The 14,876-nt window shown below is 44.9% G+C and overlaps 1 protein-coding gene across 1 annotated transcript in view; it reads left to right on the top strand.

Annotated features, from left to right (window-relative positions):
* The window catches only part of LOC122943634 (complement factor H-related protein 2-like), a 458,972-nt gene that overhangs the window by 118,903 nt on the left and 325,193 nt on the right, over positions 1-14,876 (top strand). The window contains exon 4 of the mRNA XM_044301524.1: positions 8,298-8,495. Within this exon, the coding sequence (XP_044157459.1) occupies positions 8,298-8,495 (198 nt within the window). The remainder of the gene's footprint in view (positions 1-8,297; positions 8,496-14,876) is intronic.

Here is a 14,876-nt window from a genome sequence, read left to right on the forward strand (position 1 = left end):
GCAAGCCAGTGTGTGTCAGGTACACACAGACTGTACTGTGGCCACTGGCTAGGCCTTCATTCATACCGTTACAGGGTGTCACTCACTCACAAATACCTTGCAGAAAAAAAAAATCTATTTAATATTTTTCTGTGATATAATCCCAGTTGCAAGCCAGTGTGTGTCTGGCCCACAGACTGTACTGTGGCCACTGGCTAGGCCTCCACTCATACCGTTACAGGGTGTCACTCACTCACAAATACCTTGCAGATAAAAAAAAACAATTTAATATTTTTCTGTGATATAATCCCAGTTGCAAGTCAGTGTGCGTCAGGTCCACACAGACTGTACTGTGCCCACTGCCCACCACTTATATAGGGTGGCACAGTACCTTGCACGCATAGTACCGCTTATTTAAAAAAAAGACAGGCAGAGGCAGGCCACCCCGCAGGGGCCGTCGTGGTCGTGGTACTGTGATTTCCACTGGCCCAGTGTTCAGAGGCCACGTACCCAAAAAATTATGCGAAAATAGTTGACTGGCTTACACAGGACACCCAAACTTCAACAGCTTCCGCTAAGAACCTTGATGCACCATCCTCCTTTAGCTCAGCTTTGGTCACCTGCTCTCAAGTTACCACTCTCCCGCCCGCCACCACCACTACCACCACAGCCACCACAGCCGCTTCACTTGATCCCTCAGAGGATTTATTTACACATCAGTTGGATGAAATGAGTGATGCGCAACCATTATTGCCAGAGGATGTAGATAACAGGGATATGTCTCAGTCAGGCAGCATTACACACATGGACGTACAGTGTGATGATCATGATGATGATGTTGTACCTGCTGCTGCTTCCTTTGCTGAGGTGTCAGATACAAGTGATACAAGTGATGACGATGTGTCTGTGGATGCCACGTGGGTGCCTGCTCAAAGAGAAGAAGAAGAGGGGGAAAGTTCAGAAGGGGAGACAGAGAAAAGGAGGAGACGAGTTGGAAGCAGGGGGAGGTCGTCGCAAGGAGCTAGTGGCACTGTCAGACAGCATGTATCGGAACCCGGGGTCAGCCAGACAGCACGCCAATCAACGCATGCTGTTGCCATCAACAGAATGCCGTCATTGCAAAGCTCAGCAGTGTGGCATTTTTTTTGTGTGTCTGCCTCTGATAACAGCAATGCCATTTGCAACCTGTGCCAAAAGAAACTGAGTCGTGGGAAGTCCAACACCCACCTCAGTACAGCTGCTTTGCGAAGGCACATGATCTCACATCACAAACGCCAATGGGATCAACACATGAGTACAAGCAGCACACAAACTCAAAGCCACCATCCCCATCCTGGTCCAGCATCTTCAGCTACGTCAACCACCGCTGTCCTCCTTGCCCCCTCTCAACCACCCGCCACTCCGCCTCTCACCTTCAGCAGTTCCATCTCATCTGCCTACAGTCAGGTGTCTGTAAAGGAAATGTTTGAGCGTAAGAAGCCAATGTCACAGAGTCACCCCCTTGCCCGGCGTATGACAACTAGCTTGACGGAACTCTTAGCTTGCCAGCTTTTACCATACCAGCTGGTGGAGTCTGAGGCCTTCAAAAAATTCGTTGCTATTGGGACACCACAGTGGAAGGTACCCGGACAAATTTTTTTTTTCAAAAAAGCCAATCCCAAACCTCTATTCAATGATTGAAAAGGAAGTCATGGCATCTCTGGCATACAGTGTTGGGGCAAGGGTCCATCTGACCACTGATACCTAGTCTGTAAAGCACGGTGAGTGGAATGCGTGGCTCTGCAGCGGAGTTGGTGACACCGCCACGACTTGCAGGCAGGCCTACTGCCACCTCCTCTACTCCTCCTACTCCATCCTCTTCCATTACTTCATCGGCTGAGTCCTCTTCTGCTGCGGCTGCACATCAACTGAATCCCCCCAGCTCCCCAGGGGCTATTCCACATCCCGGATACGACAGTGTCACGCTGTCTTGGGGTTGACTTGCCTGAAAGCAGAGAGCCATACCAGACCAGCACTCCTGTCCACCCTGAACGCACAGGTGGATCAGTGGCTGACCCTGCACCAACTGGAGATCGGCAAAGTGGTGTGTGACAATGGAAGCAATTTGTTGGCGGCATTGAATTTGGGCAAGCTGTCACATGTGCCGTGCATGGCACATGTGTTGAATCTCATCGTACAACGCTTTGTGTCTAAGTACCCAGGCTTACAGGACATCCTCAAGCAGGCCATGGCGCACTTTTCACACATTCAGCGCTGAAGCAACATGCCAGTGAGGCGCTTGATTTGCGACAGCCCGACACGTTGGAATTCAACACTCCTAATGTTCGACCGCCTGCTCCAACAAGAAAAAGCCGTCAACGAGTATTTGTATGACCGGGGTGCTAGGACAGCCTCTGCGGAGCTGGGAATTTTTTTGCCACGTTACTGGACGCTCATGCGCAATGCCTGTAGGCTCATGCGTCCTTTTGAGGAGGTGACAAACCTAGTCAGTCACACCGAAGGCACCATCAGCGACATCATCCCATTTGTTTTCTTCCTGGAGCGTGCTCTGCGAAGAGTGCTGGATCAGGCTGTGGATGAGCGTGAAGAGGAAGAGTTGTGGTCACCATCACCACCAGAAACAGCCTTGTCATCATCGCTTGCCGGACCTGCGGCAATGCTGCAAAAGGAGTATGAGGAAGAGGAGTCAGAGGAGGAATGTGGCTTTGAGGGGGACGAAGACCAACCACAGCAGGCATCCCAGGGTGCTCGTTGTTGTCACCTATCTGGGACCCGTATTGTTGTACGTGGCTGGGGGCTAGAACAGACCTTCAATGACATCCGTGAGGAGGAGGAACGGAAAATGAGTAGCTCGGCATCCAACCTTGTGCAAATGGGGTCTTTCATGCTGTCATGTCTGTTGAGGGACCCTTGTATAAAAAGGATGAAGGAGAACGACCTGTACTGGGTGGCCACGCTACTAGACCCCTGGTATAAGCAGAAAGTGGCGGAAATGTTACCAAATTGCCGAAAGTCAGAAAGGATTAAGCAGTTCAAAACCAAACAAAAAAATATGCTTTGCACAGCTTATAAGGGGGATGTCACAGCACATTGCCACAGCCCTTCGGGATCCAGCCTTAGAGAACGACTCGACCGACAGGTAGCAGACTACCTTGCCTTAACTGCAGATATTGACACTCTGAGGAGCGATGAACCCCTTGACTACTGGGTGTTCAGGATTGACCTGTGGCCTGAGCTATCCCAGTTTGCGATAGAACTTCTGGCCTTCCCCACTTCAAGTGTCCTGTCAGAAAGGACCTTCAGTGCAGCAGGAGGCATTGTCACTGACAAAAGAAGTTGCCTCGGTCAAAAAAAGTGTTGATTACCTCACCTTCATTAAGATGAATGAGGCATGGATCCCGAAGGGACTGACAGTGGGGAATACGTTTGACTAACAAAAGGGCTGATGACATGACATGCCTTGGCCTCAAAATGGTCCCCACGCTGCTGTATTTAATGCCTGCATACTAGATGACTTTCGTAATTACTCCGCCACCAACTAGGGTTCAAGCCGCAATATTTTAGTCACCTTTCGGCCTGGAAAACATCAATTTTTCCGGCCGCTGCAACAATACCTAATTTTTCAGGCATGTGTACATGCCTAATTTTTCTGGCCTCTGGTGGCTGCAAAAACAAAACAAAAAAAAGGCACATTCATGTGTCAATTCCCCTTCACGATCGTTACCTTGTTGTGGTGAAGGGGCTTGCGTATCACAATGAAGCGGTCTGTTGGCAATGTTGCCACACCCCAGATGATAAGGCCGTTGCTTCATTATGATCAGACCAAAAGCAATCGGCTGGATGTTTTTTCATAGAAAAAACTTATTTTTTTATTTATTTAAGTTGTATGGGTGGGTTTTTAATGCATAAAATAAAAAAATCATTATAAAGTCTCTTAATAGTTTATTAGAAATAATGCAGACAATTAAAAAAATCCCCAACAATTCCAATACAAATCAAGTACAAAGCTCAGAACTAAATTGTTCCAGGATGTCGTAATGGTTCGTTAATTAGACAATGGTTAATCAATTCAACACACGTCTCCGGATAGGGGACGTAACAGGGATTAAACTGATAGGAATAGGACTAGTTAAGACACCATTCATATAGGGTGTCACAGCACATTGCTCCGTGCACGTGCAGTGCCCCAACTTGGGAGTAAGAGGACCGACCAAGCTGCTTTTTCCATCTCCCGGTTCCTAAAATCAATTCAGTTTGGTGTATCAGAGTTTGTCACTGTGAAGGCAATCGAAGGTACCCGGCCTAAATTTTTTTTCACAAAAGGCAGTCCCTGATATGGGACGTAACAGGGATTAAACTGATGAGAAGAGAACTACAGAAAATACCACTCATAACGGGTGTGACAGTAAATTGCACGGCGCAGACGCAGTGACCGTGGATTCAAACAAAGGGGAGGGAACCAGCGTTTTTTTTAACCATCTCCCCGTTCGAAAAATCAATTCAATAAATGGACCCCAGATTGGGGAAGTAACAGGGATTAAACTGATGAGACTAGAACTATAGAAAATACCACTCATATCGGGTGAGACAGTAAATTGCACAGCGCAGACGCAGTGACTGTGGATTTAAACAAAGGGGAGGGAGCCTGCGTTTTTTTAACCATCTCCCCGTTCGAAAAATCAATTCAATTCACCTTTCGGGGACCCTTGGTGTTGTACGTGGCTGGGTGGAGGAAGAAACCTTCAATGACATCAACAGGACATGGCTAGCTTGGTATCCAACCTTGTGCAAATGGGGAGTTTGCGGTTGGGCAAATGGACTGTTTGCGGTTGTTTGCGGTGCATTAAAAGGGGAGTTTGGTCTGTCAATGTCTGTGAAGTGGGCGTAACCCTTACACTACCTGATCGATACAACATCATACCTGATCGTATACACACACTGGATGTTTTAAACCACGTTGTTCAAAATAAATTTGGATTGTTAGGTGATTTATGTCCTTTATGGATTAAAACCCAACTCTGCTTCAACTATGTAATTTTCCATGGGAGTTTTGCCATGGATCCCCCTCCGGCATGCCACTGTCCAGGTGTTAGTCCCCTTGAAACAACTTTTCCATCACTACTGTGGCTAGAAATAGTCCCTGTGGGTTATAAAATTCACCTGCCTATTGAAGTCAATGGCGGTTCGCCCGTTCGCGAACATTTGCAAAAATTTGCGCTCGCCGTTCGCGAACGGAAAATGTTATGTTCGCAACATATCTACTTATACACGGCAAACAGGGCTGTAGAAAATATCAATACACCGCTGAATAGCAATTAGACCCTAATTGTTTTCTCTTTTTACACTACACAAAAGGCTTTTCAATAGATAAGTGCAACACCGGACGGCAAATATATTTTTATTTCGCCACTAGTACACGGCAAACAGGGCTGTAAAATATTTCACTGCACCGCTGAATGGCAATTAGGCACTAATTTTTTGCTACTTTTACACTACACAAAAGGCTTTTCAACTGATAACAGCAACGCTGGACGGCGAATATATTTTTATTTTGCCACTAATACAAGGCAAACAGGGTTGTAGAATATATCACTGCACCGATGAACGGCAATTAGGCCGTAATTTGTTTCTACTTTTACACTACACAAAAGGCTTTTCAACAGATAAGTGCAACGCTGGACGGCAAATATATTTTATTTCGCCACTAATACATAGCTAAAAGGGCTTAACATATAACTGCACTGCACAAGGGCAAATAAGATGTTCTGTATAAATATTTCCTTGTAATAAACCCTGTTAATGGCTGTATCAAACAGCACTTGCACCCCAATAACATGAAAGGTTTGCTGGAATGACAGGGCTATATAATGGCAATTTGGTTCCCCAGGCAGTGTAGCAAGGGGTAACAGGATTGTTCCTATTACCCAGTCAGTAACCTCCCCTACTGAACCCTGTTCTACATAAATGTTGTGGAATGATTCCTCCCTATCTTTTCCCTGCACTTATAAATCGTTTATTCGCCACAATCAAGTCTTTAATGGCTGTATCAAACAGCACTTGCACCCCAATAGCAAGAAATGTTTGCTGGAATTACAGAGCTGTATATTGGGGCTTTGGATCCCCAGTCAGTGCACCAAGGTGTAATAGGATTGTTCCTATTACTCAGTCAACCCCCCCTACTGAACCCTGTTCTACACAAATGCTGTGAAACGATTCCTCCCTATCCTTTCCCTGCACTTCCGTGCAGTAAGTAAACTGGTAAATGGCATAATCTAAGATGGCTGCCGCTATTTATAGGGCTGTGACATCACAGGGCTGGCTGCTGATTGGCTGCATGCATGGCATTATTGGTGATCCCGCCTTCCCAGAGTTCCTTTCTTCATATCCTCACATGTGCAGCAGCCATTTTATTAAAAATGTGATTTGTTATCACAAAGCGAGAGGAAATTTGCCCTCGATGCAAATCAAATTTTTCCTGAAATTCGGAACGAATTCCACTTTATCAGCTTTGATTCACTCATCTCTAAAGAAGACTATCCCACCCTCAAAATGCGTTGTGTTTTTTGACTTGATAAAAGTTTATATACGATTTCGAATACTCTTTCAGTTCAGTAACAAAACTTCTTCTGAGAGCGCCACTGAAAAGAATGTTACATTACTACCTAAACAACTGTGTAATGTCACGGGGCGCCAAAGGCACACTCGGTCTCCCATCAGCTGCAGACCTGCTGCCTAGCTTCGGGAGCGAGGATCTGTGTTTGGCCTCGTTCCCAGGGCGGCTTTGCTAGCTGGGAGGCTCCCTGCTCCTAGGTCTGCCTTGAGCGCCGAGCTGATCACTCAGTGCTCAACTTGTCTGTCTATTGGTCATGTGATGCTGGCCACGTCACATGACCCTCAGACCCCACTATAAATACAGGCAGCCTGCTGGCCACAGGTTGCCTGTTAATTCTAGGTTCCTGGCTATTTGTTAGACTACTGAATACTCACCTGATCCTGTTCCCTGACGATCCTTTGCCTGCTCCTCCTGTACTGCGCATCTTTCCTGGTATTGTGACCTCGGCTCCCACCTGACTACTCTTTGCGGACTCCTCTTGTACTTCTCTACTCTCCTGATATTTGACCCTGGCTTCTCCTGACCATTCTTTGCTTAACCCTTTGCTCTCTTGGTTCTGACCCGGTCCGTTCACGTTCGGTATTTTGTCTTGTCTGTCTTCCCTGAACATATCCTAAGGAAGGGACTGTCGTCCAGTTGTCCCCTGTCATCAGGACTCGTGAGGCAAGTAGGCAGGGCTAGGGGTGAGGGTGGAGCGCAGTGGTCACTATCCTTCCCCCTGTGTGTGTGTGTGTGGACGTGACCGTTACATGTAATGTCTCTAAACCCACAATGTATGCATACGCGCTATCCCCTACCACCACATGAGCTCCCCTTCTCACAACAGTAGCTGTATTTTGCATACAGAGAAATAAATTATATGGCAGAAGCAAAAGGGGTGAAGCAAACACCCCCCCCCCCCCTCCTCCCTTTAAAGTTACGCTCAGTCTTGCTCAGTGTTTATTTTTGTTACTGATCCATATGTGCAAAAGACTGGTGCCACTGCTGCCTTTCCTTAAGACAAAGTCTACACTTTGTGCTGCATTTCCTCCCTCTTTTATAACTTTTAAATGAATAGTTCACACTTTTTTCACTTTATTTATTCTAGCGCAACATTTTGAAATGTTGAATGAACAGTTTTAGGCTCATTTTACTATATTTTAATTTTACAATGATGGAGCAAATTGAAATTGCAAAATCAGGGGAAAACTGTATTTGTATCTTTGCACAAATTCTGAATGGTATTGACTATAATTTATATGTATATATATATATATATATATATATATATATATATATATATATATTGCAAAAAATAGGACTGCACTCCTGGATAAAAGTGAAATATGTGAACTTTTTATTCACCCATAATATGGCAATCTTGCGACGTTTCGGCTCACAAGAGCCTTCTTCCAGCGTAGAAACAGTGAAAATGAGGACATATAAAGACATATCTCAAGTGACCAACCAATCACAATGTGGTTACAATCATGATTAAATTGAATACATCTGATACATGTGCGAAAATAAACAAAGTGCATGTGCATAAAGTGACATGTGCTAAAAGATCCACAATACAAGAACGATGTCCCTGCTCGTTGATCAAATAGATGTATAATATAAACAATTTCCAAATACATATATATAACATCTTTAGTAATAAAATAACTATAAAATAATATATATTTGAAACAATTGGGTGAAAAATCCATATTTTCTGTTTCAGAGCCATGTATTACAAATGAAAAGGACATGGAAGAAAATAATATACAGCAACGCTGGATATTTGCTAGAAAGATTTACATTAAACATGGTGACATGACAGAGTTTACTTGTAAAGCTGGATATGAAACTAGTCCTGACACACAGATGAGAATTCCTTGTCAGCAAGGAAAGCTGGAATATCCAAAATGCATCAAGAGAGGTAAGTGTCAAAACATAGGTGTGTGCACAGAGTGATCCGATTTAATACTGCTACCACTGAGGAACCCTGTAGCCAATAATGTGACAATATATATACAGTTGCAAGAAAAAGTATGTGAACCCTTTGGGATGATATGGATTTCTGCACAAATTGGTCATAAAATGTGATCTGATCTTCCTCTAAGTCACAACAATAGACAATCACAGTCTGCTTAAACCAGGCATGTCCAAACTGTGGCCCTCCAGCTGTTGCAAAACTACAACTCCTAATGCATGCTGGGAGTTGTAGTTTTGCAACAGCTGGAGTGCCGCAGTTTGGACATGCCTGGCTTAAACTAATAAAAGAATTAACCGCTTGCCGCCACGGGCGGCAGCGCTCTCAGGTCTAAGCGACGCCTATTGGCGTCATCTCGTGAGAACCGAGATTTTGCGTTCACAGCGGCGCGCAGCTCTGAAGTTAAACTACAGGCTGCCAGCGCTTATCATTCGCTGGCAGGCTGTAGATGTTTAAAAAATGGCATCAGAAAGGTATATTAGACACTGTTTTGTTAACAGCGTCTGATATACCTGCTACCTGGTCCTCTGGTGGTCCCTTTTGCTTGGATACACCACCAGAGGACACAGGCAGCTCTGTAAGTAGCACCAAGCACCACACTACACTACACCCCTCCCTGTCACTTATTAACCCCTGATCACACCATATAGACTCCCTGATCACCCCTCTGTCACCCCCCTGCCATTGTTCACCCCCCTGTAAGGCTCCATTCAGACATCCGTATGTGTTTTGCGGATCCGCAGATCCACAAAACACGGACACCGGCAATGTGCTTTTCCGCATTTTGCGGATCCGCACATTGCCAGAACTATATAGAAAATGCCTTTTCTTGTCCACAATTGCGGACAAGAATAGGACATATTCTATATTTTTGCGTAACGGAAGTGCGGACCTGGAAAGAAGACATCCCAAGGTATTCCGTGAGGGGTATGGTGAGTTCATGTAAGATTTTATTTTTTGTCACAAGTTAGTGGAATATGAGACTTTGTAAGAAAAAAAAGATGTTAAAAATCTATTTTCCGCAAACATATGACAAAAAATAAAATCTTACATGAACTCACCATACCCCTCACGGAATACCTTGGGGAGACTTCTTTCCAAAATTGGGTCACTTGTGGGGTATTTACACTGCCCTGGGGCCCTAAAGCGTGAGAAGTAGTTTGGAATCCAAATGCGTAAAAATGCCCTGTGAAATCCTAAAGGCACTCATTGGAATTTGGGCCCCTTTGTGCACCTAGGCTGCAAAAAAGTGTCACACATGTGGTATCGCCGTTATTTCTCTCACCCAGCATAGGTATATGTAAAAATACACCCCAAAACACATTTCCCTACTTCTTCTGAAAACTGTGATACCACATGTGTGACACTTTTTTGCAGCCTAGGTGTGTAAAGGGGCCGAAAGTCCAACGAGTACCTTTAGGCTTTACAGGGTTGCTCACAATTTAGCCCCACCCAAAATGCCAGAACAGTAAACACACCCCACAAATGACCCCATTTCGGAAAGTAGACGCCCCAAGGTATTCACTGAGGGGCATAGTGAGTCCGTGGAAGATTTATTTTATTTTTTTGCCAGAAGTTAGCAGAAATGGAAACTTTATTATTTTTATTTTTTTCTCAGAAAGTGTCATTTTCCGCTAACTTGTGAAAAAAAATTAAATCATACATAAACTCACCATGCCCCTCTGCAAATACTTTGGGGTGTCTTCTTTCTAAAATGGGGTCATTTGGGGGGTATTTATACTATCCTGGCATTCTAGCACCTCAAGAAACATGACAGGTGCTCAGAAAGTCAGAGCTGCTTCAAAAGGCGGAAATTCACATTTTTGTACCATAGTTTGTAAACGCTATAACTTTTGCACAAACCAATAAATATACACTTATTGGATTTTTTTTATCAAAGACATGTAGCACAATAAATTCTGACACAAACTTGTATAGAAATGTAATTATATTTAAACAATTTTACCGGAAAAATTTAAAAATACACTTTTTTGAGAAAATTGCGGTCTATTTTGATTAATATCAGAAAAACGAAAAATGTCAGCAGCAATCAAATACCACCAAAATAAAGCTGTATTTTTTTCAGTTTAAGCTATTCTGTTGTTGATTTACTTCTATGCTTTGGGTCGTTGTCCTGTTGCAACATCCATCTTCTGTTGAGCTTCAGCTGGTGGACAGATGGCCTTAAGTTCTCCTGCAAAATGTCTTGATAAACTTGGAAATTAATTTTTCCTTCGATGATAGCAATCCGTCCAGGCCCTGATGCAGCAAAGTAGCCCCAAACCATGATGCCCCCACCACCATACTTACCATACCACAGTTGAGATGAGGTTTTGATGTTTGTGTGCTGTGCTTCTTTTTCTCCACACATAGTGTTGTGTGTTTCTTCCAAACAACTCAACTTTAGTTTCATCTGTCCGCAGAATATTTTGCCAGTACTGCTGTGGAACATCCAGGCTCTTGTGCAAACTGTAAACGTGCAGCAATGTGTTTTTTTTGGACAGCAGTGGCTTCCTCTGTGGTATCCTCCCATGAAATCCATTCTTGTTTAGTGTTTTACATATCGTAGATTCGCTAACAGGGTTGTTAGCATATGCCAGAGACTTTTGTAAGTCTCATGAGTAGTCTGCGCTGTGCTCTTGCAGTCATCTTTACAGGATGGCCACTACTAGGGAGAGAAGCAGCAGTGCTGAACTTTCTCCATTTATAGACAATTTGTCTTAGCGTGGACTGATGAACAGCAAGGCTTTTAGAGATAATTTTATAACAGTTTCCAGCTTTATGCAAATGAACAATTCTTAATCGTAGGTCTTCTGAGAGCTCTTTTGTGCATGGCATCATTCACATCAGGCAATGCTTCTTGTGAAAAGCAAACCCAGAACTGGTGTGTGTTTTTTATAGGAAGGGCAGCTGTAACCAACACCTCCAATCTCATCTCATTGATTGGACTCCAGTTGGCTAACACCTCACTCCAATTAGCTCTTGGAGATGTCATTAGTCTAGGGGTTCACATACTTTTTCCACCTGCACTGTGAATGTTTACATGGTGTGTTCAATAAAAACATGGTAACATTTAGTTCTTTGTGTGTTATTAGTTTAAGCAGACTGTGATTGTCTGTGACTTAGATGAAGATCAGATCACATTTTATGACCAATTTGTGCAGAAATCCATATCATTCCAAAGGGTTCACATATTTTTTCTGAACAAAGCAAGGGTTAACAGCCCAAAAAAACGCGATATTTATTACCCTGATTCTGTAGTTTACAGAAACACCCCATATGTGGTCGGTAACTGCTGTACGGGCACACGACAGGGCGCAGAAGGAAAAGAACGCCATATGGTTTTTGGAGGGCAGATTTCACTGGGATAATTTTAAATTGCAATGTCACATTTGAAGACCCCCTGATGCACCCCTAAAGTAGAAACTCTAAAAAAGTGACCCCATTTTGGAAAATACACCCCTCAAGGTATTCAAAACAGATTTTTACAAACTTTGTTAATGCAGCAAGCCAGACCTGCAGGGTATTAGCGACAGTGAGGTCACGGTATGGGCAATCGAGGGTTACTCACTTTTCTGAGGAGAACCCTGGGCAGGCATGCGACAGTGAAGCAGAGGTAGACACTAGTTCCTCTGGGGCACACTCTGTAAGTAGGGACCAGGCCTGATGGTGTGTGAGGTGCCCTGGATGTTGCAGGTATTTTGAGTGCCTTAGGGTAGGTCCCTTTAAGAATCGTGAGGCCAGTGCCTGTAATGGTGGCACACCGGTTTGCAGGAGGATTAATAGAGTACACAGATGGTAAACCAAACGTTGCTTAACTTTAGACAACAGTCCAACTTTATACAATCAGTTGCAGGGGTGTATAATGCAGTCCTTTACAGTACATATGCACAGCGGGTTTCAATCTTGCGAGATACTTGGAGGGTATACAGTTAATGCTTTGTAGTACAATGCTGCTCTATCCCCTCAGCTATTCTAGCTGGCTGGATCCCAACCGGATGCCTAATTGCTGTATTTAATCCTTGGTATATAAAATCCTTCCTCCAGTATTGGCACTTGCTTAAGTTTACAGTACCTTTGTTTCCTAGCTGGCTTCTCTGCTGGAGTGGAAAGGTGGCTGCAGGTTTCTCCCAGGAGGTCCTCTCCTACTACTGGGGTGTCTCATCTGAATTTGTTGGCTGGATTACTGGTCTCCAGGCAGGCTTTACTAGGATGTTTTTTAGCGACTTTGCTTTCCTTAATGTGATTTGTGGCCTCTGTGATATATTGGGTTTGAGGTATGGATCATTAGTTAAAATGTGCCAGTGCTTCATCAGGCTCTTCCTTAAGGTTTCCTGGTTAGTATTGTAGGTGGTGATCAGTGATGTTTTGTATGGATTTGGAGTTTGTTTCTTTTGGTTTGGTTTTGGTCGTCAGGCATTCGTCTTGACTTAGGTTGTTTGCCCGGGAAAAGGTGTTCTCAACGATCTTACTCGGGTATCCTTTGTTCATGAATCTATTCTGTAGGATCTTACTTTGGGTAATGAAGTCCTCTTTGGTAGAACAGTTCCTCCTTATGCGTTTAAATTGGCTGTATGGAATGTTGTTCTTCCATTTTCTGTAATGCGCGCTCCTGAAGTCCAAATAGTTTCCGTCTACTTTTTTGAAGAAGGTTTTAGTTTGGATGTTTTCATTGCAGGGGAATAGGAGTAGATCCAGATATTCGATTGAAGTGGTTGAGATGTTGGCTGTGAAGGTGAGGTTCCAGGTGTTAGTGTTGAGGTATGAAATAAATGCTTCTGCCTCTTTATTGCTTTCTCCCCAGATTATGATGAGGTCGTCGATATATCGTTTGTAGAAGATGATCATGTCGTTCCAGTTGTGATTATTGTAGATTATTTGCTCTTCAAAACGTCCCATGTAGAGGTTAGCGTCACTCGGCGCGAAACGCGTCCCCATAGCGGTCCCCTTCTGCTGTTTGTACAGACAGTTTTCAAAGTTGAACACATTATGGGTTAGGATGAAACGGATGGCGTCTGTGATAAATGTCTTATGTTCCGAAGAGAGTTAGTTATCCGTATCTAAGTAATATTGAGATATAGTGATACATGCTTCGTGTGGAATGTCTAGTGTCATCCAGCGGTACGAGGGGTTCCATTTGATGTCCTTTAGTAAGGAAATAAGTTGGGCGGAATCTCTAGCCATCCAACCTCCCACCCCCATCCACGACACACGAGCCGATCCAGCCACCCACCCTTCAACGGGCTTCAACGGACCTTAGCCACACACCCTCCAGTCCGCCGCTGTACCAAAACCACACATCCCTACACACCATAGCCACGCCACCCCCGCCCACCACTACACCACAAACACATACCCATTCACTCAGGACCAGCTCCCCACCACGCCCCCCGCCCCCCACTCCGCCCACTGTGCTGAGTCACGCCGCCCGCACCAGCACACTCAGCCTCCTCCTCCACCACCAGAGACAACCGCCGCCCGCACTGGCACACTCAGCCTCCTCCTCACCACCAGAGACAAACGCCCATCCCATTCACTCAAGACTGGCTCCCCACCACGGCCCCCCCCCCCCCCTCCGCCCACTGTGCAAAGTCCCGCCCCCCGCTCCGGCACACACACTCCCTCCTTCCACCAGCAGAGATCACCGCCCACCCCCGCGACCACACACTCCCCCCTCCCCCGCCCTCATAGCGCTACCACAGGAGGACACTCATCGGCCGCATCGCTAAGGTAATCACTGCCATCCCCCACATCCCAGACAAACCATCACTGTTTATTGCTTACTGTCTATTGCCTATTGCATTCTGCCGCAGGCCTGGATTCATGCCCAATACCACTCACAGTGATTTTCTCCATACCATCTACTGACTTATGTCCCCCAGCAAATAACACCGACCTGAATCATCAAACCAACCATGAAGCCTAGTCCAACCAGTAGAATAATATTCTCTCATTAACCCTTAACTGTACAGAAACCTCTTGCTGATGCTGTTCCTCCTTTCTATATATATAACACCAGACGGGCCGGTCTGAGTATTTCACAATCTGCTCAGTTACTGGGATTTTCACGCACAACCATTTCTAGGGTTTTCAAAGAATGGTGTGAAAAGGAAAAAACATCCAGTATGCGGCAGTCCTGTGGGCGAAAAAGCCTTGTTGATGCTAGAGGTCAGAAGAGAATGGGCCGATTCAAGCTGATAGAAGAGCAACATTGACTGAAAAAACCGCTTGCTACAACCGAGATATGCAGCAAAGCATTTGTGAAGCCACAACAGGCACAACCTTGAGGCGGATGGGCTACAACAGCAGAAGACCCCACCGGGTACC

Source organism: Bufo gargarizans, chromosome 7, assembly GCF_014858855.1.
Source record: "Bufo gargarizans isolate SCDJY-AF-19 chromosome 7, ASM1485885v1, whole genome shotgun sequence".
Taxonomy (NCBI): Eukaryota; Metazoa; Chordata; class Amphibia; order Anura; family Bufonidae; genus Bufo; species Bufo gargarizans.